This window comes from Gopherus flavomarginatus, chromosome 8, assembly GCF_025201925.1.
Source record: "Gopherus flavomarginatus isolate rGopFla2 chromosome 8, rGopFla2.mat.asm, whole genome shotgun sequence".
Taxonomy (NCBI): domain Eukaryota; kingdom Metazoa; phylum Chordata; order Testudines; family Testudinidae; genus Gopherus; species Gopherus flavomarginatus.
The window spans coordinates 99,383,141-99,405,458 of NC_066624.1; the positions used below are offsets into that span (position 1 = coordinate 99,383,141).

At 42.5% G+C, this 22,318-nt stretch overlaps 2 protein-coding genes across 3 annotated transcripts in view; one reads left to right on the forward strand and one right to left on the reverse strand.

Annotated features, from left to right (window-relative positions):
• NCEH1 (neutral cholesterol ester hydrolase 1) overlaps positions 1 to 22,318 on the reverse strand; it is an 824,131-nt gene that overhangs the window by 314,045 nt on the left and 487,768 nt on the right. The gene's annotated exons all lie outside the window — the stretch shown is intronic.
• The window catches only part of FNDC3B (fibronectin type III domain containing 3B), a 337,214-nt gene continuing 315,266 nt past the window's right edge, over positions 371 to 22,318 (forward strand). Inside the window, exons 1-2 of the mRNA XM_050965815.1 lie at positions 371 to 499; positions 20,800 to 20,875. Of these exons, the coding sequence (XP_050821772.1) occupies positions 389 to 499; positions 20,800 to 20,875 (187 nt within the window). The 5' untranslated portion in view covers positions 371 to 388. The remainder of the gene's footprint in view (positions 500 to 20,799; positions 20,876 to 22,318) is intronic.

Genomic DNA, 22,318 nt, shown 5'->3' on the forward strand with positions numbered 1-22,318 from the left:
TACAAATCAACAAACTGAACCATAAGGTGCTCATACTATCATTCAGAAATTTCAGATCTGGGATGAAGGCTCTGGCTGAAGATATTAATGCTTGAAAAGCCCTGAAGAAAAAGAGTAAAGACTTCACCATGTTTGTTTTGCTGAATACTAATTCTAGAATGTTTCTTAGAGAGCAATGGATTTATCCATGACATGATCTGAAAGCCATTAACAGTCCTCTCATCCAGTTTCCCTTGGCCCAGAATATACCTTTTTAAGCAAGTAGCCTTAATGGGAAGGGTACCACCCTACTGAAGTATGAATAGATTTTTCTTAGTCTACATTTAAAAGAAAATTATTTTAAAACATATCTGTCTTGCAGGAACCCGTTGAGGAAAATTCTCCATGAATGTACGTCACAATGATGATGACCGACCAAATCCCGCTGGAGCTGCCACCATTGCTGAATGGGGAGGTAGCCATGATGCCTCACATAGTGAATGGAGACGGATCACAGCAGGTCAGTAAGCTTTGTGGGATGAGTGGGAATTTAAGAGCCATTGAATGATCTGAATGTGACCTATCTAAGGCCAAATAGTGACCTTGGCTCATGTGTTTGGCTCCCATTGTCTTCACGGAGAACTGTGCCATGTATTTGAGGGCAGAATTTGACCCAAATACTGGAATGCCTACACTGAGGCCTGGATATTATATTGCATCACTGCTCTTGCAGTGATCAGTTCCATTTGGTGTTTAAATATATTCACTGGAATTCAAAATAATGGGACAAAATTGTCAAACTTTGGTGCCTGAAATTAGGCATCTAGTTCCATAATAATATTAATATGGGTCATCAATAATTTGAAAAAACTTATATTGCAGTAGTACCTTAGAGTCACAACCACTGGGCCCTGTTGTGTTAGTTGCTGTACAAACATAAAATAAATGGCATTCCCTGCTACAAAGAGCTTAAAACGCTACAAGACAAGGCTTAACTGATGGATGAGACAAATAGGCAGGTTGGGATGGGTCAGAAGGATAACAGATATAATAGTATGTTCACAATTTTTAGCCAGGTAATGGTAGTGATCACAGCCTAACCATTATGATGTCGTAATTCACTGTAGGCATTATGGGAGAGGAGAGGAGAGACTTGATGGAGGATGAGAGGATGCTTTTATGGATTTTGATGGAAGCTATTCTCACAGCCAGAGGTGGTATCGCTACAGAGCACTGAGAGCTTTTTCACCTGAAAGGGATAGGAATGCCCTGTCAGCCTGAACTGCTGTCCTAATACCCTGAATCCCACCTGATACTGCTCCTCAACAGGGATGGGAGGAGGATATTACTCTCACCACCTTGGGGAGATACAGCCTGCACTGCAGAAATGGAGAATACAGGCCTTCTAATGGAGCTAGCCTGATTCAGAGGTGCTGTGCAGTGCTCAGGGAAAACTGAGGATGCTGGGCATATTTGAAAATGAGGCAACTCTTCTTTGGATGAGTAAAATGTGGATTTAGAGACCTAATTTAGGGCACTTACGTTTAAACAATTTGGCCATAAGAACTTAATAGAGATGGACCTGAACTGAAACCCATGAATAAACCACCTGTAAAATTTGGGAGTGTGTTTGAAATCCAACCCAGATCTGTATCTGGATTATGCAAATAGTGCATTACCGTCCCTCCTATTTTCTGCCTGTGGCACATGATAGTTCAGCTTCCTGAGGGCTGTTCTACCTTGGTCTAAATCCAGTTGTTGGGATTAGTATGCAGTTGATGGTTGTGGCCAGTGATATGGTCAGACTTGATGATCTGATGGTCCCTGCTAGCCTTAGGTTCCATTAAATGGCCTGCTGTCTTTATAATAGGTTGAATCAAAACTTCGGATCCAGACATCACTTCATCTTGAGATATTCAAAATCCAGACCTGAATCCTTTTTGAAAAGATACTGAACCATCATCTTGAATCTAGATTAGTCTCCAGTAATGATTTTTTTCTCCTCAGGAAAGGTTATAAAAAAGAGCCCCAGACATGAATTCTGAGGTGAAATAGACATTGATTGAGCTCTATGAAATTAGTTTAAACTCATGTGCAATAGATTTCTTGAATGAAATTTCTGTTTGGAATTTGAATGTTGCAGTATTTGCTAATATACGGTTGTGGTTTTAAGACCTGTATTTACAACTCTCCAATGTACTTCTAATGATGGAAAAGTTATGGAAATGATTTATAATATTCCAGATGATGATTACAGAACTGATACATCTTTTATGCTTGCTTTTTTCCACAGAGGCTAATTCTGAACAGTGTATGTACAGAATGTTGTACATACTTGTTTAGTCATCAATTTAAAAGGATTGAGCCAGACCAGGGCACAGGGGAAATCTGATCTTGTGTTAATAAGCGCTCAGCCACCGAGTGACTGCTGCCTAATATTGCTAGTAGGTCCCCAAGAGGTGCCTACTTATCATGATGAAGAACACACTTACACCCATGTTTCTTCAGAAACACCAGTTCTGTGCCCATCACTTTTTTACTCTGTGTACTTTGCTAGTTGATATACAGTGAAGGGGGTTGATATACAGTGTGCGTGAGATGCATCATTCTATACACTATGGTGTATAGAAGACCCTGCATGATACTTAATTAACTGTACTTGCCCTCACATTTAGGATGAGATTTTAACTTCCTCTTTTTCTGGTCCTACCTCAGGATGTGGCCCACTCATAGTGAAGTGCAACCAATCTGCGTACTCTGCTGGGAACCTTGCAAGAACTTGCAGGCTTCTAACAGCTTCATTCCTGTACAGTAGTTAGTAAGTCCAGATGCAACTGTTGAACAGGACTTCTTTAGAAGCTGAATGAATTAAGGGGCTACGAACATTTGTGATACAGTACGTCAAATCAGCTTACTGTTTTGAGTTGCTGCTGCATTTTGTTCACAAAAACAGATAAAGGTCAACCAGACTGTGAGAATACAGGATCCTCTTTTGAGTCAAGTGCAGCTTTATTTAATAGATCAGGAACATAGACTAACCTTTTTTCTCTGGAAAGTTATTAAAACAAGATCAAATCTACTTTCTAGCATCAAGATTCTGCCCAACTATATGTCAGGGGTGGCCAAACTGTGCTCGCCAGCCACGTGAGGCTCTTTTACAGTTAAAATGTGGCTCACAGCCCACTCACATGTCCCCTTCATTTTCTGCCTGTTAGATGGGGAGGGTGGGAGGGGGCCCTCAGGACTTCTGCCTTGTGGTGAGGTGGTGGGGCTAGAGGCTTCTTCTGCCTAGCAGGGAGGGGAGTCTTGGGGCTTCAACCCCTTGGGGTGCGCCTGCCGGGGCTTGGTGCTTCAGCAGGAGCGGGGCTGAAGCCCCGAGGTCAGAAAGGCACCTTTTGCTGAACTGAAGCCCAGAAGGCCCCCCCCCTCCCCGGGCAGAAACCCCTATCCCCACAACCCCACCGTGGGGCTGAAGCCCTGACCGGCACGCACATCCCGGCTCTTGAACATCTGAAGATTTGTCATATGCAGCTCGGAGGGTTAGTAAGTTTGGCCACCTCTGCTATATGTAAAAGAGCCTTCACTGGGAAACGTGAACCAGCTTCTCTGTGTTTGTATATACGCATGTTATAATAGGAACTAAGTTTTCTGGGGTATTCTTTGTTAATGTAGATCCGGAAGATCGTCTCTGGTAATTTTAAAGTTATCATGTCTATTCTGACACTACTTCTCTTCCATATTTCTCAGCCTTTTAGCAGCTTCTCATATCACCAGTGGTATATATTCCTTGGAGGCCTTTTCCTTCTCTATACCAGTAAATGATTTTTTACAAAGCAGCTCAGTTTGCTGATGTCTCCTTAGCTGAAGAATACAGGAAAACTCAGAAGTAATAAGTGACATCAAAACGGAGTTACTCGCAGCAGAAATAACAATTATATCTATAACAAATATATCTCTATTCTATGAGTATGTCTACACTGCAGCTGGGAGGGTGTTTCCCAGCATGAGTAGACAGACACGTGCTAGCTTGGCTCGAGCTAGCATGCTAAAGGTAGCAATGTGGCCTGGGACAGGTGGCACCTTGGGCTAGCTGCCCGAATAGGTACCTAGGGGTTCGGATGGGATTGTATGTAGGTGGCTAGCTTGAGCTGTCTACTATGCTGCCACAGCTATCTTTAGCACATGTCTGTCTACCCATGCTATGAAGCATTGTCCCAGCTGTAGCGTAGACATACCCAAAGAAAATACATTGTCTTCCAGAACAAGCTCTTCTGTCGGAAAAGGATGATATGCATTTTTTTCAAGAGGGGAGCCACAAAGCTTTGTAATCATGACCTGTCTAAGCTGCCTTTGTTGAGTGGCATTTTAGGATTTAATCAGTCCAAGGAAGATCTGAAGCAAGATTTAAAATCAATAGGTTTAAACACAGGGGAATTCAAACTGTTTCAATGCACTTTAAAAAAGGAATGAGATCCAGGATTGCTGACAATGGCAGGCAGAGTTACAGAAGTAACCCCTGGATGAAGTTTGTTGTTTGGAAAGCCCATCTGTGGAGCTCAGAACATACTTTTTTTCTAAACATTGCAAGTTTAATTTTATCATCTTAGTGAATGATGCCTCTAAGCAAAGGATGCTCATGACTGAATTCTGCCCAGCTGTCCTCTTGCACAATTACCTTTTTCTTTTTGTTTTCAACAATGGCAGTATATTGCTTTCAAATATCATGAGGCTTAGAATTGGCTGCCTGGTAGAGTACTTTGTGTTACAAAGGGATACTGGATTTTCCCTTTCTTCTGAACTGGTCATTGTGAGTTGTCTACTTTCAGATAAAGGCTTTGTGGTAAATAACAGGCTCTGGAGATCTCAGTTTTCTTCTGGACTGTGCCACAGGCTTCCTGTGTGACCTCACTTACCCTCAGTGTCCTCTCTTATATAGAAAGGTGGATAATACTACAGAGAATTATTCTGAGGCTTCAAGTATTTGAGAGCCTCAGATGAAGGAGCTTTATTGTTATCATGTATTATCTCACCTTTTCCCTTTTTGAAATTATTTTTCCTTTTTATTCCCCTCGCTTTTTGTAAACTGAAGAAAGAGCAGGGCAGCAACAGTCCTTATCAGAGTAAACAACACAAAGAGAATAGCCTGAACTGTTTAGCTGTCCCACCGGAGTGGAATGGGACTACAAACTGAGGCTCCAGAACTAACACTGTGCGTAAGGATTTCTCTCTATTGTAAGTTATTTGTTGTTCATCATCATATAAATGACTTGGGAACATGAAGTGTGAAGTGGTATGTATTGTTGATAGGGTCACCTTTTGAGGATCGAGGCCTAAATGGCCTGTGCAAAATGTGTGCATGCAAATACTCCTCTTCATACCTGCAGCTAGGCATTTGTATGTATGTGCAAAACAAGTAACTGCATACACGTATGATAGTTGCATGTACAGATATGTATTTTGCACAGAGAGGATTGGTTTCAGTGTCTAAACTGAATTTTTATGCCCTCCGAGTGTGTGCGTGTGTGTGCACGTGCTAAAATCCATAGTTGTGCATTTAAACCGATAATTGCATATACAAAATAAGCAACAGCACTTGCTGTGGATCACTTAAGTGTGTGGTTACCTGTTTTGTACACATACCTGATTGTTCACTTGTGTAAATTTAGGGTTTCTTATGCCCAAATTTAGGTCTTGATCCTGTTGCCTGATCCGTGTGGGATATTTTCATTCTGACATAAAGTGTCTGCAAGTCTCATATGAGCATAAGAATCTGTTTTTGTGGATCAGATTGCAGGAATGGGGACATAGGCAAAATGGATCTGGCCAGTTCTGAAATTTCATTGTGTGTGAATATATATGCAAAACTTGGCAAGAATTAGCAAACTGTATATAATTTGGTAACATTAATCATTATCTTAAAAGAGCATAGTCATCTTTGTGAAAACTAAAGCCACTAGAATCATAGAATATCAAGGTTGGAAGCAACCTCAGGAGGTCATCTAGTCCAACCCCCTGCTCAAAGTAGGACCAATTCCCAACAAAATCATCCTAGCCAGGGCTTTGTCAAGCCTGACCTTAAAAACCTCTGAGGAAGGAGATTCCACCACCTCCCTAAGTAACCCATTCCAGAGCTTTACCACCCTCCTAGTGAAAAAGTTTTTCCTAATATCCAACCTAAACCTCCTCCACTTCAACTTGAGACCATTACACCTTGTTCTGTCATCAGGTGCGACTGAGAACAGTCTAGATCCATCCTCTTTGGAACCCCCTTTCAGGTAGTTGAAAGCAGCTATCAAATCTCCCCCTCATTCTTCTCTTCTGCAGACTAAACAATCCCGATTCCCTCAGCCATCTCCTAAGTCTCCTGCTCCAGCCCTCTAATCATTTTTGTTGCCCTCCGCTGAACTCTTTCCAATTTTTCCACATCTGTCTTGTAGTGTGAGGTCCAAAACTGGACACAGCCCATACTACTTTAACTTGCCGGCAAGAATGCTGTGGGAGACCGTATCAAAAGCTTTGCTAAAGTCCTAAACGTAAAAATAAATGTATTGCCAAAGTGTATTTTGCTAAGATCGCAAGTGTCCTAAGACAGAATGCCAGGGAATTGTAAACTTAAATACTGTGTGACTATATTAACTTCTCACATTAAACAGATAGTTACTAAAAAGTAAATGGTGCTTTTTAAAAAAAAAAGTTAGTGTTGTGATGATAGAATCATAGACTTTATGGTTAGAAGGGACCATTATGATCATCTAGTCTGACCTCCTGCACAACGCAGGCCACAGAATCTCATTCACCTGCTCCTGTATCTAACCTGTGTCTGAGCCACTGAAGTCCTCAAATCATGGTTTAAAGACTTTAAGATGTAGAGAACCTTCCAGCAAGTGACCCGTGACACTATAGTCAAGATTATTACAACTCGGTCATCATAAATTTCAAATTTTAAAGCCTGAACTCCATAAGGGTGGGAAAGCTATGAGACTGAATTTGGCACAAAATGAGAATGGTTTAATAACATTGTGGAGAGCTTGATTTAACTGTCTTAGTTTTAAATATTTATTTCTGTACACTAATTATTTAACATGGCCAAATTTGCTGTCCCTACTCTCCCAAGTCCCCTTAGAATAATTCAAAATACTCACAAGAGTAAAGGGAGCCAGAGCTGGTCTGGAATCCAGAGTATGTGATACACACTGTTACACAGAGTATTAAGGAGTTCAGACATGCTGGTTCTGCTCAGTAGCCAGTATCAGTCTCTAACAGCATTTAGTGAACCTTCTCGGAAGTGAGAGGAATAGCACAAGTTTTTTTGTAAAGGGACAGTCCATTACAAATGTAATCCTTATTACATACCTTTAAAAAAAAAGAAAAAAAAGTGCATAAAATGCTGCATTGAAAGTGTTGTGGTAGTGACTCAAGCCAGTGGAAGGATGGAAATTGACAGTTCCAGCTAAAATCTCTGAAAACAATACAGCATAAGGAGCAGTTAGGATAACAGTGGGGAGCACTCTATTGTGCAAAAGTTCAGTTAAATAATATTTTTCAGTTAACAAGGTGGTGTAAGATGTGGTCCAAGTCAGTCTTCATATCCTTCCAGTCTAGTGTTTAATCCAAATACTGTGCATGTTCCTCTTCAGTTCTGTTAATCACCTCTGTAGTTTAAGGAGTACACTTTTTTTGGAAAGCAGACTATTGTATAAGTAATCAACTTATTGATGCAGCCAGGCCCAGAGCAAAGGAGCAGCTGGTTCCAAATTGATTTTTCAATCATTGCCTCCTCTCTGGGTGAAATATTGGCAGCATGGTCTCGTAAGTTAAGGGTATGTTTGCAGGATGATGAGTTGTGGTATACAATACGCCTTTATTTCCTTGTGCTGTTTTCAGTTTCTTTCTTTTTTACATTTTAAGGCACTGTGCTTTGACTTCTGTCTTTGCTTAGGTTTTCAGTTTAGGTTTCAGAAACAATGAGCTCTCTTAAAAATCACTTATGCATAACCTTGGGAAGAGAACTGGAGCCACAAAGCTGCTCCAGGATGCAGAATATTGTTTTATTGTTTTGGAGGACTTGGGAAATAAATCTTCAAGTAAGTTCACTTACCACCAAACGTTCTTAGTAAGGCGCAGAATTTGTCCCGTATGCGCAGCCCTGTTGGCCTGGTTAGAGAAGTCAAACTATGCCTGTGTATTTGTGTGCACTGTGGCGCTGTAGCTCTGGCATAGAAAGCTATATGCCTCTCATCGGGGTGGTTTTTTTACAGCACTGCAACTACGCAGTTTCTTACTTAGACACCATTGTAGTTCCACTGTGACCATTTTTGGATTGCTGACTGCAACATAAAGTATTCCTCCCAGGTAATGTTATAATAATAATAATAATAATAATAATAATAGATAATAAAAAAATGATATTAACAGCCTAATCACCTATGGCAACTGGATAAGAAACCCAGAAAGAAATAATGTAATGATCTTGTACTTGGGAGATGAAATGGAAAAAGCAATTCAGGTGGCCCAGTGTAAGAGATGATTATTGTTTCTCTGCAGTAAATGGTGGGATGCTTAAATTTTTTGGCATTTCGAATGGCATGTACTTCATGGCAATAGTTTTATTTCTGAGTTTTTAAAATAGATGTGAAATGCTTTATCTGTTGTGCTCTGGGAGATGTCTTTTGGTTAATAAACACTTGCATAATGATGGCCAAATCCCACAGTTCTTACCTAGGCAATTATTCCATGAAACATATCCATGGGAGTTTTTCATGTGTAAGGACTGAGGGGTTTGGTAGCAGAGCTTTAAAGGGTGATTATGCCCATTTCTCAGTGTGTTTTTGTATTTACAAAGTAAATAGGAACACTTAATCTTGAGTAATAAAATAGCTGCAGTCATGATTTGCAGAGAGGTAAACCAAAGACAAGTAATAGACTTTTTCCTCCTTCTCCTCAAACAGTGGGGAAGCAGAGCTCTCTTAGGGTATGTCTACACTGGCAGAGTGACAGCTTCGGCAGTTACAGTACAGCTTGGAGAGTCCTGAAGGGAAACTGCTGTTGTGTGTTCACACTGTCAGCTGCCTGCGCAATAGTGCGTTCACACTTGTGGCACTATTCAGAGTGATGCACTCTGGGCAGCTATCCCACAGATCATCTCTTCCTCCTCTGCCGCTCAGAGTTGTGGGAAGGCAGAGGGGGTTGCGGGGCATCCTGGGTCCTGTCCCAATGCCCTGTGATTCATTGCTTTGCATCCCAGCAATCCCTGTGCTTAAGTCCGCATTTGGCGCCATCTTTCAGTGGTTTTTGTACTATGTGCTCTCCTCTGCCTTTTCAGTCTATAGGAATGGATCCTGCACTGTTGACCAATATGCTGCTTGCTCTCACGAGCACATCACAAGTGGCAGTGGAGTTATTCCTTAAACTTCAAATGCAAGAGCAGTTTGATATTGATCTCGCCACGTGTAGTAGCTACGACATGAGGTTGCTTGTGTCATTCATGGAGGTGCTGACCACAGTGGGACACGGCTTTTGGGCTCAGGAAATAAGCACTGAGTAGTGGGATCACATTGTCATGCACATCTGGGATGAGGAGCCATGGCTGCAGAACTTTCAGATGAGGAAAGCCACGTTCATGGGACTGTGTGATGAGCTTGCCCTACAGCACAAGGACATGAGAATGAGAGCTGCCCTGCCATTGGAGAAGCACGTGGAGATTGCACTATTCCAGACAGCTACTGATCGGTCGCTAACCAGTTTGGAGTGGGAAAGTCGACCGTTGGAGTTGTGTTGATGGAAGTGTGCATGTCCATTAATCACATCCTGCTCTGAACGACTGTGACTCTGGGTAACGTGCATGACGTGGATCGCTTTGCACAAGTGGGCTTTCCTAACTGTGGAGGGGCAGTAGATGGCACGCACATTCCAATTCTGACACCAGACCACCTAGCCAACGAATACATTAATCGTAAGGGGTATTTCTCAATGGTTCTCCAGGTGCTTGTGGATCACCGTGCGCGTTTCACGAACATTAATGCAGGCTGGTCCAGAAAGAAAGATGATGCATGCATCTTTCGGAACACTGCTTCAGGAACCTGCAAGCAGGGACTTTTTTCCCAGACCAGAAGATCATCCTGCCTACCCCTTAATGCCATTGCTTCTGAAGCCATACACGGGGCACCTTGACAGCAGCAAGGAGCGGTTCAGCAACAGGCTGAGCAAGTGCAGAATTACTGTTTGGTGTGCTTTTGGCAATTTAAAGGCCTGCTGGCACTGCCTATGTGGAAGACTGGACCTGGCTGATGACAATATTCCTATGCTTATAGCCGCATGCTGTACGCTCCATAATATTTGTGATGGGAAGGGTGAAAGCTTCACTCAGGTCTGGACCGTTGAGGCTCAGCACCTGGAGGCTGAATATGAACAGCCAGAGACCAGGGGTATTAGAGGGGTGCAGCACCGGCCCATAAGGATCAGGGATGCCTTGAGGCAGCAATTTGAAGCTGAAATCCACTAATATTTGTTGCTATGCTCAGGAGTGCAGTGCTTGTAATGCTAGGTGGGGATTGTGATTAGTGCAGATGATGCGCTATGAAGGGTTAAGAAAATTCCCTGTTGCTTTGAAGAGCTCCGTTTGCTTTCAGTTAATGGAATAAAGATTTCTTTCAAACAAAACAATTATTTTATTAAAAATCAACAACCGGGGGAGAGTGACAAACAAAAAAACACATCAGCACGGAAGGGGCTGGGGAAGGGAGGGTCCCAGGAGGAGGTGGTCCTGGGACAGTTAAAGATTTGTGTAAGGCCAGGTATCTCATCCAACCTTCTCCTTTGGAGTACAGTTCAGCAGGTACTATACTTTAGCAGGGCTAAACTGCAGAGGGACAGATGTTGAGTGGGTACTGGGAGTCTACAGTGCTGGACTGTGACGGGGGAGAGTGGAATGCTGGGGGTACAGAGTGGAGTCAGGAGGTTGATAAGAGTGTGCTGGTGGTGTCTGGGGGGTGCTTGGGAAAGAGTTTTGCGGCAGTGGCTGCAGGGGAGGGCGGACATGGAGCTGCTCGGTTTGCAGTGCTAGTAGCACCTGGAGTGTATCCGCTTGACGCTCCATAACATTTAAGAACTGCTCTGTGGCTTCGTTCTGGCGCGCCACATTCTCCTTTTGGTCCCTCTTCTCGCTGTCCCACCACTCCATCAATTCTTGTTTTTCCGCCTCTGAGTGCTTCATGACATCATGCAGAAAGTCCTCTTTAGTTTGCTTTCTAATTCTGCGCAGCCGTTCAGCTGGCGAAAACAAAGAGGGAGGCTGGGCTCCCAGGGTCATATCTGTGAAGCCAAAATGCAACTTTTTATAGAAGCACTGTTGTTTGCAACACACAGACCACTGATTCAATGATATAAAGCATGGCCACGATTCACAAACCTATCACTAACTGGATGACCCCAGGCAAACACAGATGAGCCACAAGACCCCCAAAATGGTGAGTAACCTCAGGGGCAGGGGAAATCAGTGTTCCAGGACCATACTGTACACTGGGCAGGTGGCTCTTGGGAAGAGCCAGCACTGTAGGGGGGGCCTTATAATCATTACTGTCCCCACATTTTCCACAGGCCATGTTCATTATGGAAGATGTCTCGCTGCTGAGGGTGAGAAGAGAATCAAGGGAGAGTCTTCTCCAAGACTGCAGCTTCTGCCCTTGCCCATATGTGGCTCACCTGTGTGCAGCAATGGTTCCTGCTCATGATGGCACAGTGGCGCAGGAAAGTTACCGTTAATGGGGCAAGAAACAAAGCAGCTCTGCCGAAGAACCTGCGGCAGTGGATTGCCTGGTATCTCTATGACAGTTTTGTGAAGATCTTTGAGGCAGATTGCCATGAAGTGAGGGAGTCAGTCAACACCCTGTTCTGTCGCTCAGACTAGGGATGTGGTGGTACATGCATTATACAGACACAAGCCTGCTTTCTGCAACCCTCTGCCCCCAACAACTCACTTCAATGATTCCCCAAATCAAAGCCACTTACCAGAGGCTCCTCTCCTGTTTGCGCTTTGCCAAGCTCTGACAGCTGTGACTGGCTCACCTCCTCCGGGGTAGAGAAGAGCTCCTGAGTGCATGCATCTCTGACCTTCAAGTTGTCGTCTGCCTCTGGGTCCCCATCTCGCTTCACATCCTGGTCCAAGATTTCCTCCTCCTGGCTCGGTCCACTTTCTACCTGCACATGAGCCACTGAAAAATCCACAGTGGTCTTCACAGTGTAGAACCGGCAGTTCATGAGTGCAGCACCGGGGCCGTGGTTTGCCTCCTGTGCCTTGTAGTAGGCGTTCCGCAGCTCCTTCACTTTCACCCTGCACTGCAGTGTGTCCTGGTCATGGCCCCTTTCTGCCATGCATCATGAAATCTGTCAGTAGGTATCATAATTCCTATGGCTGGAGCGCAGCTGGGACTGCACAGCCTCCTCTCTCCAAATGCTGACGAGGTCCAGCAGCTCGGCATTGCTCCAAGTGGGGGCTCACCTGGTGTGTGGAGCAGACATGGTCACCTGGAAAGATGCACTGAGACCACTCTAGGTGTTCCCGAGCAAACAGGAAAGGGACTTCAAAATTCCCAAGGAATTTAAGGAGTGGGGCTGCCGGCTGGTCACCTGGGAGCAGGGTGGTGGAATTCAAAGCAATGATCAGAGAGGTGAGATCTGGCGTAGTGGAGGCCAACTGCAGTGCTGTAATCGACCAGGGTGTCTACACTGGCACTGTGGCGCTGTAGCTCTGGCATAGAAAGCTATATGCCTCTCATCGGGGTGGTTTTTTTACAGCACTGCAACTACGCAGTTTCTGCGCACTAAGTGGCTTGGCAGTGTGTACACCTTGGGAGTTACAATGCAGAAAGCTGCTTTACTGCTCAGAAACTTGCCAGTGTAGACAAGGCCTAAGATTAAAGATGTTGGATTCACACCTTTTGTGGATGATTCAGTCCTAGGAAATTCTTTAATTCTTTCCAGTCATGTTAAACTTTACTAGAAATCTCTGTAAGTTTCAAAAAACTTATAATGTTGAATGACTTTTCTTGTACTTCTGGCTCTTATTTTCTTTTGGTGTAGATCTTTGGTAATGTTAATTTATTTTTCATCAGATGTCTTTCAAAGTGTTATAAAGTGTATATTTATTTTGTTCATGTAGATCATCATACAAATAGCCACCTCAGCAGTACATCTTTGAATCCATTATAATGATTTTAATCCTCTGGTTTTCATCTTAATGGCCTTCTCTTTTAAACATCTCTTAAAATCTACAAAAAAAAAAAAAAAAAAAAAGAAGACATCTCAGATTATCCCTGTGTATGTTGAAAGTATCTGTCCGCACTTTGGAGGTTAGGGAAAGTAATATTTCAGTGAGTGAATGAGTCCTAGACCAAAAAAACTTGGTCTGGAAAGAGATTCTGTGTTTCATATTCTGTATTTATAAGAGAACTTTTAACACTGTTATCTGCTTTGCATCAGAATGAAGGGTTCGTTTGCATGATACAAAAATGTATCTGATTCATGCTACTGCTACTGTATGATGCAGGGCCTGTTGCTGTCTCATTGGTGTCGGTTGTCAGGGGAGAGTCATCAGCTTTTCCCCTCATCCAAGGCAATGAATCTGCAACAGCCTCCCTCCCATGTTCAGACAATAAGCTATATTCTGTTGATGACACCTTGTTGGTGTCAAATGAACTAGCAAAACTCGGGTGATGTTGAATTTTGAATTTAAATGAGATTGAGTATTAGGATGTTGAAGCTTGGCTAATACCGTGAGGGGACTTCTAGATTACAATCAAGTTACCACAGCAACTCAGAAACAATGAATATTGCAGGAAGTAAAAGCTTGAAATGTAGTATTTTAACAGAATGCAGAAAAGCTTCTCATCCAGTCATTAATCGCACTGAAGCATGGTGGCAATCACTAGGCTCTGTCCACCTAGACATTCTGAACTGCCTAACGTCTCCTGTACAGTTGTGAATTTGTAACTGTGTGACTGCTAAAGAGCATGTTCTGAATGTTTTCCTATAATATGACCATAAGCAGCTGCTATAAACAGTAAAGGGAAATATGAATGTGTGGTATTTTCTTTCCTTTACTCCAGTAGCACAGTTTATTGGATGACTGAGGACCTGCATACTAAGAAAAGGGTATTGCTGCTTTATTTAACTGTGTCATTGGTTAGAGAGGCTGTTGGGAATACAGCTTTAATGTTAAATGCTTGGTATTTTTAAATTTAAATTCAAAAGCAGCAATTTTCCAATGTGTTAATGGCCAAAAAACCAAACCCCACATTATTAGAATGTGGACATTTTGAGTGATAGATGATTGATATTTTAAAAGTGACTGTCTCAAAGGCTCCTGCATCTTAAATAATAGTCACTAGTATGTCTATGGACCAACATAACTCTGCTGAGTTAAAAGATTAATTGCAGAATGTAAGTCAGCATGGTCAGGGATGGATTAATGTAGGTTCCTATGGAATATCAGGATTTACAGTCCAAAGAGGCTGAGAGACAAGAGTTAAAGGCAGAGAGGTAAGTGAAAAGTGCAGTGCACAGCTGATTGTGGTCAGGCAGCCGCTGGCTGGAGTGGGCATGGTCTATGTAGGCTGCCTCACTTGGGGAGAAGGATAAAGACGTGGAGGTAAGAGGGAGACAGATTCATTCAGGGTGTGTGTTTCTGGAGATGGGGGTCTGTCTAGGGCTCCCCCCCAAAAAAATTCAGTTGCTCCTGATCCTGATTAACTTTAATCTACCCATCACCATGTTAGATTGCCAGATAAATAGCTTGTCTGGAAACAACTGTTTAAAAACCCTATACATAAAAGTAGTAACGTGGTCTTGATGATAGACCGTTTGCCAGCTGCTTTGCTTCACTCCTGTGTGTAGGCTCCTGTTTTCTCGCTCCAGTCCCATCCGTTTGCTCTGCATGATTTCTTTGGCAATAAAGTAAGCACTTCCCTCTTATGAATTATTCACCTCTATTCAGAGGCAGAAAAGCAACTGTCTTAAAGCATTGCTTGTGCACAGGTTGTGGGTGGAATGGCTTTTGTCTCTTTATTTTTATCTCCTCCAAACCATTTATTGTGGCTTGTGTTTAGGGTGGCCAGGTGCCCGGTTTTTGACCAGAAAGTCCAGTCGAAAGGGGGACCTGATAGTGTTTGGTCAGATCTACTGACTGGACACCCAAAATCCAGTTGCTGTTGGTGGGGGAGGTGCTGGGTGGCTGCAGCTCTCAGCCCCAGCTCTGCAAGCGAGTCCCTCCTGTCCCGGGCAGAGGGGAAGAATGGGGGAGAGCTGAAAAGCAGCGAGCGATGGGGGAGAAGGGGGAAGAGGAGCAAATGGGGGCCAGGCTTCAGGGAAGGGGTGGGACCTTGGGGGAAGGGACATGGCTTCCGGGAGGAAGAGGCAGGGCAGGGGAGGTTCCAGCACTCCTGCTGGAGAGTCGGGTTTTTTAAATTAGAACATTGTCAACCCTATTTGTGTCTACTGGCTTAACTCCATTTTAATTAATGTTCTGTGAGGCAACGATTGTTGCAACCTAAAGTAATGGCTCACATACAGGGCTGGCCTTACCATGGGGTGAACTGAGGTGGCCACCTCATGTGCCAGACTATTGGGGAGGGCGGGGATGCCACCAGGACCCAGAGTGTAGAAAATTGTGCCTGCTGCTGGTGCAGATGTATTCTCTCTGCTCTAGATGCACAGAGATGGTGGAGTGCTGTGCTGGAGGAAAGAGGGCACAAGAGACATAACAGGCAGGCAGGAGAAATGGTGGGAGGGAATAACAGAAAGTAGCAGGAGCTATAGGGAGAGAGAGGAGGAGGAGTCTTTTATGTACCTTTCTAGCACCCCCAGGAGACTGGACTGATTTACACCAGCTTCTCGGGGAGCTTCCTGTTTCCTGCTGCTTCTCTGAACTCACTTGAGAAGAACAGGCAGTCAACTGAAGTAGTAGGAGCCAGTTAGGCCCTTAAGATGCTGATTTCTTCCCTCACTCAGGCCCTGCTACCAGCCTGCTTATTTGTCCCCTTCAGTTGAGTGTTGAGAATCACTATAGCTGGCACAGAACAGCAGTCATGAGTGAAAGAAGAAAACACCCCTCTGGGGCAGCATTCAGAAGAAGAAAGCAAGCAAAGGAAGCTTTTCTATCTAAGCAGGAAGGAGCTCTCCTGAGATACATAGACACAAATGTTCACAGTGAGCCTTCCGGCCCCAGTGAGGATGTTAGTGGTGAGGAGATGCCTGATCTTCCAATTAGTCAGAGTTCAGGTAACCTGGCAGCTACTGCAGCATCCATATCTCCATCTCAAATGGATGTAGTCATGCACTTTCCTGAAGAAAGGTGTAGATCAGAGAAGAGTGTGGTAGAGGTACAAGAAACAGCTGCTGCTGAGTTTAGTTCTTTAAGTCAAGATGATCCAGGACTGTGGACCCACTTGAGCAGTAGCCTAAGGGACTTCCTTGTACTGCATGGGCCACGGCAAGTGAAAAACTTCGTGTTCCCCAAAGACAATGAAAATAAAAGTTTCTATCCAACACATTACTGGTGTGAAATCCCCAAAGGTGACAAAGTGGAGAGGCCATGGCTTATGTACTCAAAAATCCAGAATGCTGCATACTGATTTTGTTGCAAAGTCTTCCAGTCTAATGTTCCAGCCACATTGGGTTCTACAGGAACAAAGGACTGGAAAAATCTGGCTAGACATCTGGCATGCCGTGAGAAGGCAGCAAATCACCAGAGAGCATTCCATAGGTGGAAAGAGCTTGAGATGAGACTAAGGTTAAAGGCCACCATAGATGATCAGCATCAAGAGAAGATTGCACGAGGTTCTCTTTAATGGAAAAATGTTCTGAAAAGTCCCATTGCCATTGTGAGAATGCTTGCTACCCAAAACCTAGCACTGTGTGGCACTTCAGATCAGCTGTACGTGCTAAACAATGGAAACTTCCTTAAAATTGTGGAGCTGATGGCTGAGTTTGATGCTATACTTCAGGAGCACCTAAAAAGAATCACCACCCAGGAAATGTACACACACCACTACCGTGGAAAAACAATTCAAAATGAGATCCTACAGTTACTGGCAACAAAAGTCAAACAGAAGATTGTGACAGATCTGAAGTCAGCAAGCTATTACTCTGTTATCCTGGACTCACTCTTGACATCAGCCATATGGAACAAATGACTTTAATGGTGTGTTTTGTAACAACAACAGAACCTAGTGAAAATGTCCCTGCAATGGTGACTGTCAGAGAGCATTTTCTAGAATTTATTGACATTGATGATACTACAGGAGCTGATATGACAAATTCATAGAATATCAGAGTTGGAAGGGACCTCAGGAGGTCATCTAGTCCAACCCCCTGCTCAAAGCAGGACCAATCCCCAGACAGATTTTTGCCCCAGGTTCCTAACTGGCCCCCTCAAGGATTGAACTCACAACCCTGGGTTTAGCAGGCCAGTGCTCAAACCACTGAGCTATCCTTCCCCCCACCCCCTCCTTCTGTGCTTATTAAAAAGCTGGAAGATATGGGAATTGTGATAGCTGACATGAGAGGTTAGGGCTACGATAATGGTGTCAACATGAGAGGAAAGAACAGAGGAGTGCAGACATGGGTCCGAGAGTTAAACCCTCGAGCTTTTTTTGTCCCATGCAGTTCTCATTCATTGAACTTTGTGGTCAGTGATGCAGCATCAGCTTCTAGTGAGGCTGCTGAATTTTGTAATGTAATTCAATGCATCTATGTATTTTTCTCTGCATCAACTCGTTGACGGCAAATTTTGAAGCAACATCTGGGAACATCCTCTCTGACACTGAAACCACTGAGTGCCACACAATGGGAAAGTCGAGTGGAGATGATAAATCCTATCAAACACCAAATTGGGAAGATAGATGATGCCATAGTTGCCATTATGGAGGATAGTATTGTGACAGGAACTGTTTGTGGGAGAATAATGGCAGAGGGAAATGGAATCACCAGAAATGTACATAACTTCAAATTTGTGTGTGGCTGGGTTTTGTGGCATAACATACTGTTTGAAATAAATGTTGTACGCAAGAGACTCCAAGGTGTTGACCTTGATCTATCTGTAGCAAGGAACAACTGAACAAAGCAAAGTCATACTTACAGTCTTACTGGTCAGATGAGGGATTTCAAAATGTTCTGAAGAGTGCACAGAAGTTGGCAGAGGAACTTCACACAGAAGCTATTTTCCCACCCATTCAAGAATACGAGAGTCACCGAAGAAGAAAAACTTTTGATTACGAGGCACGGGATAATCCCATAAGAGACCCCAAACAACAATTCAAAGTTGAATTCTTTAACCAGGTGCTGGATTGTGCAATACAGTCAGTTGAACGTTTCATGCAGCTCAAGGAACACAGCAGTATATTTGGAATGTTGTATGATATTCCAAAACTCCTCACTATACCTGAAGAAGACCTACACCAGCAATGCAGGGCACTAGAGACAGTGACACATGATGACATGCACGATATTGATGCAAGTGATTTAGGTGATGAACTGAAAACCCTTTCAAGATACATTTCAGCAGGATCAACTCCAAAGGCTGCTCTGGAATATATGTGCACGAATAAGATGACCACCCTTTTTCCAAATGCTTTTGTTGCTCTGCGCATACTTCTAACACTTCCTGTAACAGTTGCCAGTGGAGAATGCAGCTTCTGCAAGCTGAAGTTAATAAAAACACATCTACACTCCACAATGACACAGGAGAGGCTGGTTGGCCTTGCAACCATCTCAGTAGAGCATGAGCTGGCCCAGGCTGTGGACCTTTAGGAAGCAGTTCAAATCTTTGCAACCAAGAAGGCAGGGAAAGCACCACTTTGATTATTCAAACATATAAAAATGCCAGTATTCAGACAAGAAAAGTTACATTTGCTGTTCAGGCGTTTGAAAGTTAAGTGGTGTTTAAAATTTTTGAGCAAGGCATTTAAAGTTGTTAAAGTTGTTAATTCTCCTTTATTGGGGTAAGTAGCAGAGCATTACCATGAGAAGAGTAGAACAGGAAGAAGGCAGAACTGAGACATTTCAAAGTTTTGGCCCAAGCGAGGGGGCATGGGGCGTCATTTGATCTCCCCGCCTCAGGTGCCAGAATATTGTGGGCTGGCGCTGCTTACGTATTGTCATTTCTTTAATTGACTTATAATTTGTGTTAAAAAAAATTAGCCATGACAGTGGGCTTCTGTAGGATTACTGTAATCTGAAGTCTCATATATTCAGTAATTATTTTATTGTACACCTTTAAGTTAGATTTGAAAAAGCATGAGCTAGTATCCTTTAATCAACATCCGTATTGCAGATGGGCCTAGACTGAAATGCTGGGACCAAACACCCCAGAACCTAAGAGCGGGTTCAGAATCTCAATTTCTATACTGAGCTGAACCAAACTCTGAATCCAAGTAATCCTGAATTTTGAGTGATCAAAATTTGGATCCAGAAGTTAATTTTTCATATCCGATAATATCTCTAGCTTAATGATAACGAGAATCTTTCTCTTTACGTGACTACAATAACAGCAAACTCTGTGGCTATTGGACATTATGTTTGAAATAAAGTATTGTGTATGTAACACATTTAATATATAGTATGGGGTAAAACATCAACTTATTCCAAACAAAACATGTCTTTAAAGAAATGTGACCCTGAAGGGTGAGTTGTCAAAACATGACCTGGTGGTTTAGCCATGTGAGTCTTACTGATATCAGTGGAGGTTCTGCACACCAAAACTCCACACAATGGTTAGTAAACAGACTCCAAACTGTATATTAGTTTAAAACCATTCTAGTACTATGAATAATTGTATTGATTTAGGATCTGATCTGCAGGGAACTTCCATTGAAGTCAATGAGTGTTCTGCACACAGAGTGCTATCAGGGACAACCCTTATTTGAGGCTGACTAAAATAAACACAGACAGCCTCACATCGTGATCAGGATATTGCTGCTTACTAAGTCATGTAGTGTAAACATTCTTTTACAGTCTCACTATAAAAATAGCTTTTTTCCCACATTTGTGTCTGGAAATGAGTAAAACAGGCAAATGGAGCACATTCTGAAACCATTTCTCTGTACAGTTAGTAGAGAGGGGCAGTGAGTATTACGCCATAGGATACTTTTCTAGATCCTGTAGCATTCCCATTATCTGGTGGCTTGAGCAATGGGAAACCAAGAGTGGGACCAAGCCTTTCATTCTAAAATTCTTGTTGTTTATTCTTAATAGTGTAAATTGTTTGCTAATGTACTTTACTGCCCCCATTCCCATTATGCCTGGATGCTTTTCAATAAAAACAAATACAAAGGGCCAGAAGTCTTATCATGTTGGATGGATCCCAGGTCAGATCCAGTTCTTACTCCTGTGGAAAAAGCATATGACCCAAAATAGGTCATTCAGTCTGTCCTGCAGTATCCACTCTCGGGTGCCAATCCTGAAAAGACACATCTGCTGAATTCTAAGCAAGTTAGCGGCCCAGTGACTTCAGTGGGACTACTTGTATGCAATAAAACAATCATTTGCTTAAGTATTTGCAGGCCTGGGGCCTAAAATTCCAACTTTCATCTTTACATTCCAGCCCTTTTGGGTAATAATGTTGTTTTCAGAATAAATGTAGTGATTTAGACAAACTTCAAATCCTGTACTAATTCCAGGAGTCTGCTTGTACCCAAAGCTGTGGCTAATCCAGCTTGCTTTACTCTTTACATCTTGTCTAGTGCATAACTTTAGGTAAGAAAACTTTTGGAACGAATATACCTGATGAGATTTGAGCATCAGATTGAAATGAATGTCTTTATTTGGCAGGTCATTTTGGTTCAAGTTAATCCAGGTGAAACCTTTACAATAAGGGCTGAGGATGGAACACTTCAGTGCATTCAAGGTAAGAGATATTTTTTTCTAAATAGCCTTCTGATAATGGAGCATCCCTAAATTGATGTGTTCAGTGGGTTAGTCATGGTTTTTCTTTATATCTACCTTTGTTTAATTTAAAAAAAAAAGTAAAATATAGTACACGAGTCTACAGATTTACTTGGCTTTATTTTGTGAAAAATTAGGGATTTTTAACTCATACAAGAGTGTGAAATGCTGTGCCACAAAGGTGTGTACTGGTATGAGTGAGAGGCTGTGTATAGGATAGCTGTGTATGTTGTAGGATTTATTGAAACACTGGTTTTAATTCAGTGCCTCAATATGAATCATGGAGTTTTACAAATTCTAATGGATGTTACTAGGTAAAAAGTGACTCCCCAGCATTTCACTTTTTAAAGTAAGCTTTTGCAAAACCTAAGATCATAGACATATCTACGTTAATTGATATAATAATACATAATCCTCTGAGGTATTTGCAATCCAGACATCGCTGTTTTATAGTAGTGCATAAGAAGCAGAAAGTGAAAGTGTATAGAAAGTAACTATCAAAATAAAGAGAAATGTATTAGTCCGTTATGTGGTCCATATTGAGGAAAGTAAGATTACTAAAACTAAAATATTTTATCGTCTAAGATAATAAATTAATAAATCTAACCTAAGTAAGGAAATTCTGTGTTTTCTGAATTTTTTTTTTAACTTGGCCGTGTCAATTAAACTTTTGGAATGATTAATTTTTGCTTGACTTCTCCACGAGGGAGAAATATTTGAATGCAAAAGTTTGTCTACTTTGTATTGCTTCCGGATGAAATCAAATATTTACGTGTTAGCCAAATATTTATTAGTTTCCTCTTTTTTATGGTATTTTCCTATTCTATCTTACTAGTGATATTTACAGGAAAGCAGGATCCTTGCTTAATAAGAGTGAATTTGCTTTTCTCTCTTATTTCTCACTTGAGGCCATGATTCTCAGTCAGTGACATCTTAATTTCCATAGCCGCCAGTCCTGATGTCAAAAATGGGATTATGAATCAGGTGGGGAATAAGCAACAGGACTGGATGAATGTCTAAGAAACAATGGTTTTGTTTACATGCAAGTGTTTCTAGTGATTGTTGGTGTTTCCCTGAGACCACTTCCACTCAGTTCGCCCAAGAACTCAGTTCAACTCTTGACTTGTCACTCAGTTTTCTTTGTTTGGCATACAGCAATGCTATGCTGAATTGATCAGACTCAAGTGGATATAAGTGGTATATATACCAAACATCCAAAGTGACACAGCGAACCTCTTCCTTTATACATGTTTACATGTTACATTGTATTACACTTTTGGGGATTGTCTTGGTCACTTTGTAGGAACCAATCTCTCATTGGCCATGCATGACTTACTCTTTATCTCATCTTCCTTTCCAGGCTTATCTTCTCCATTGTTATCCTGTTTATTGTGATTGGTTCCCT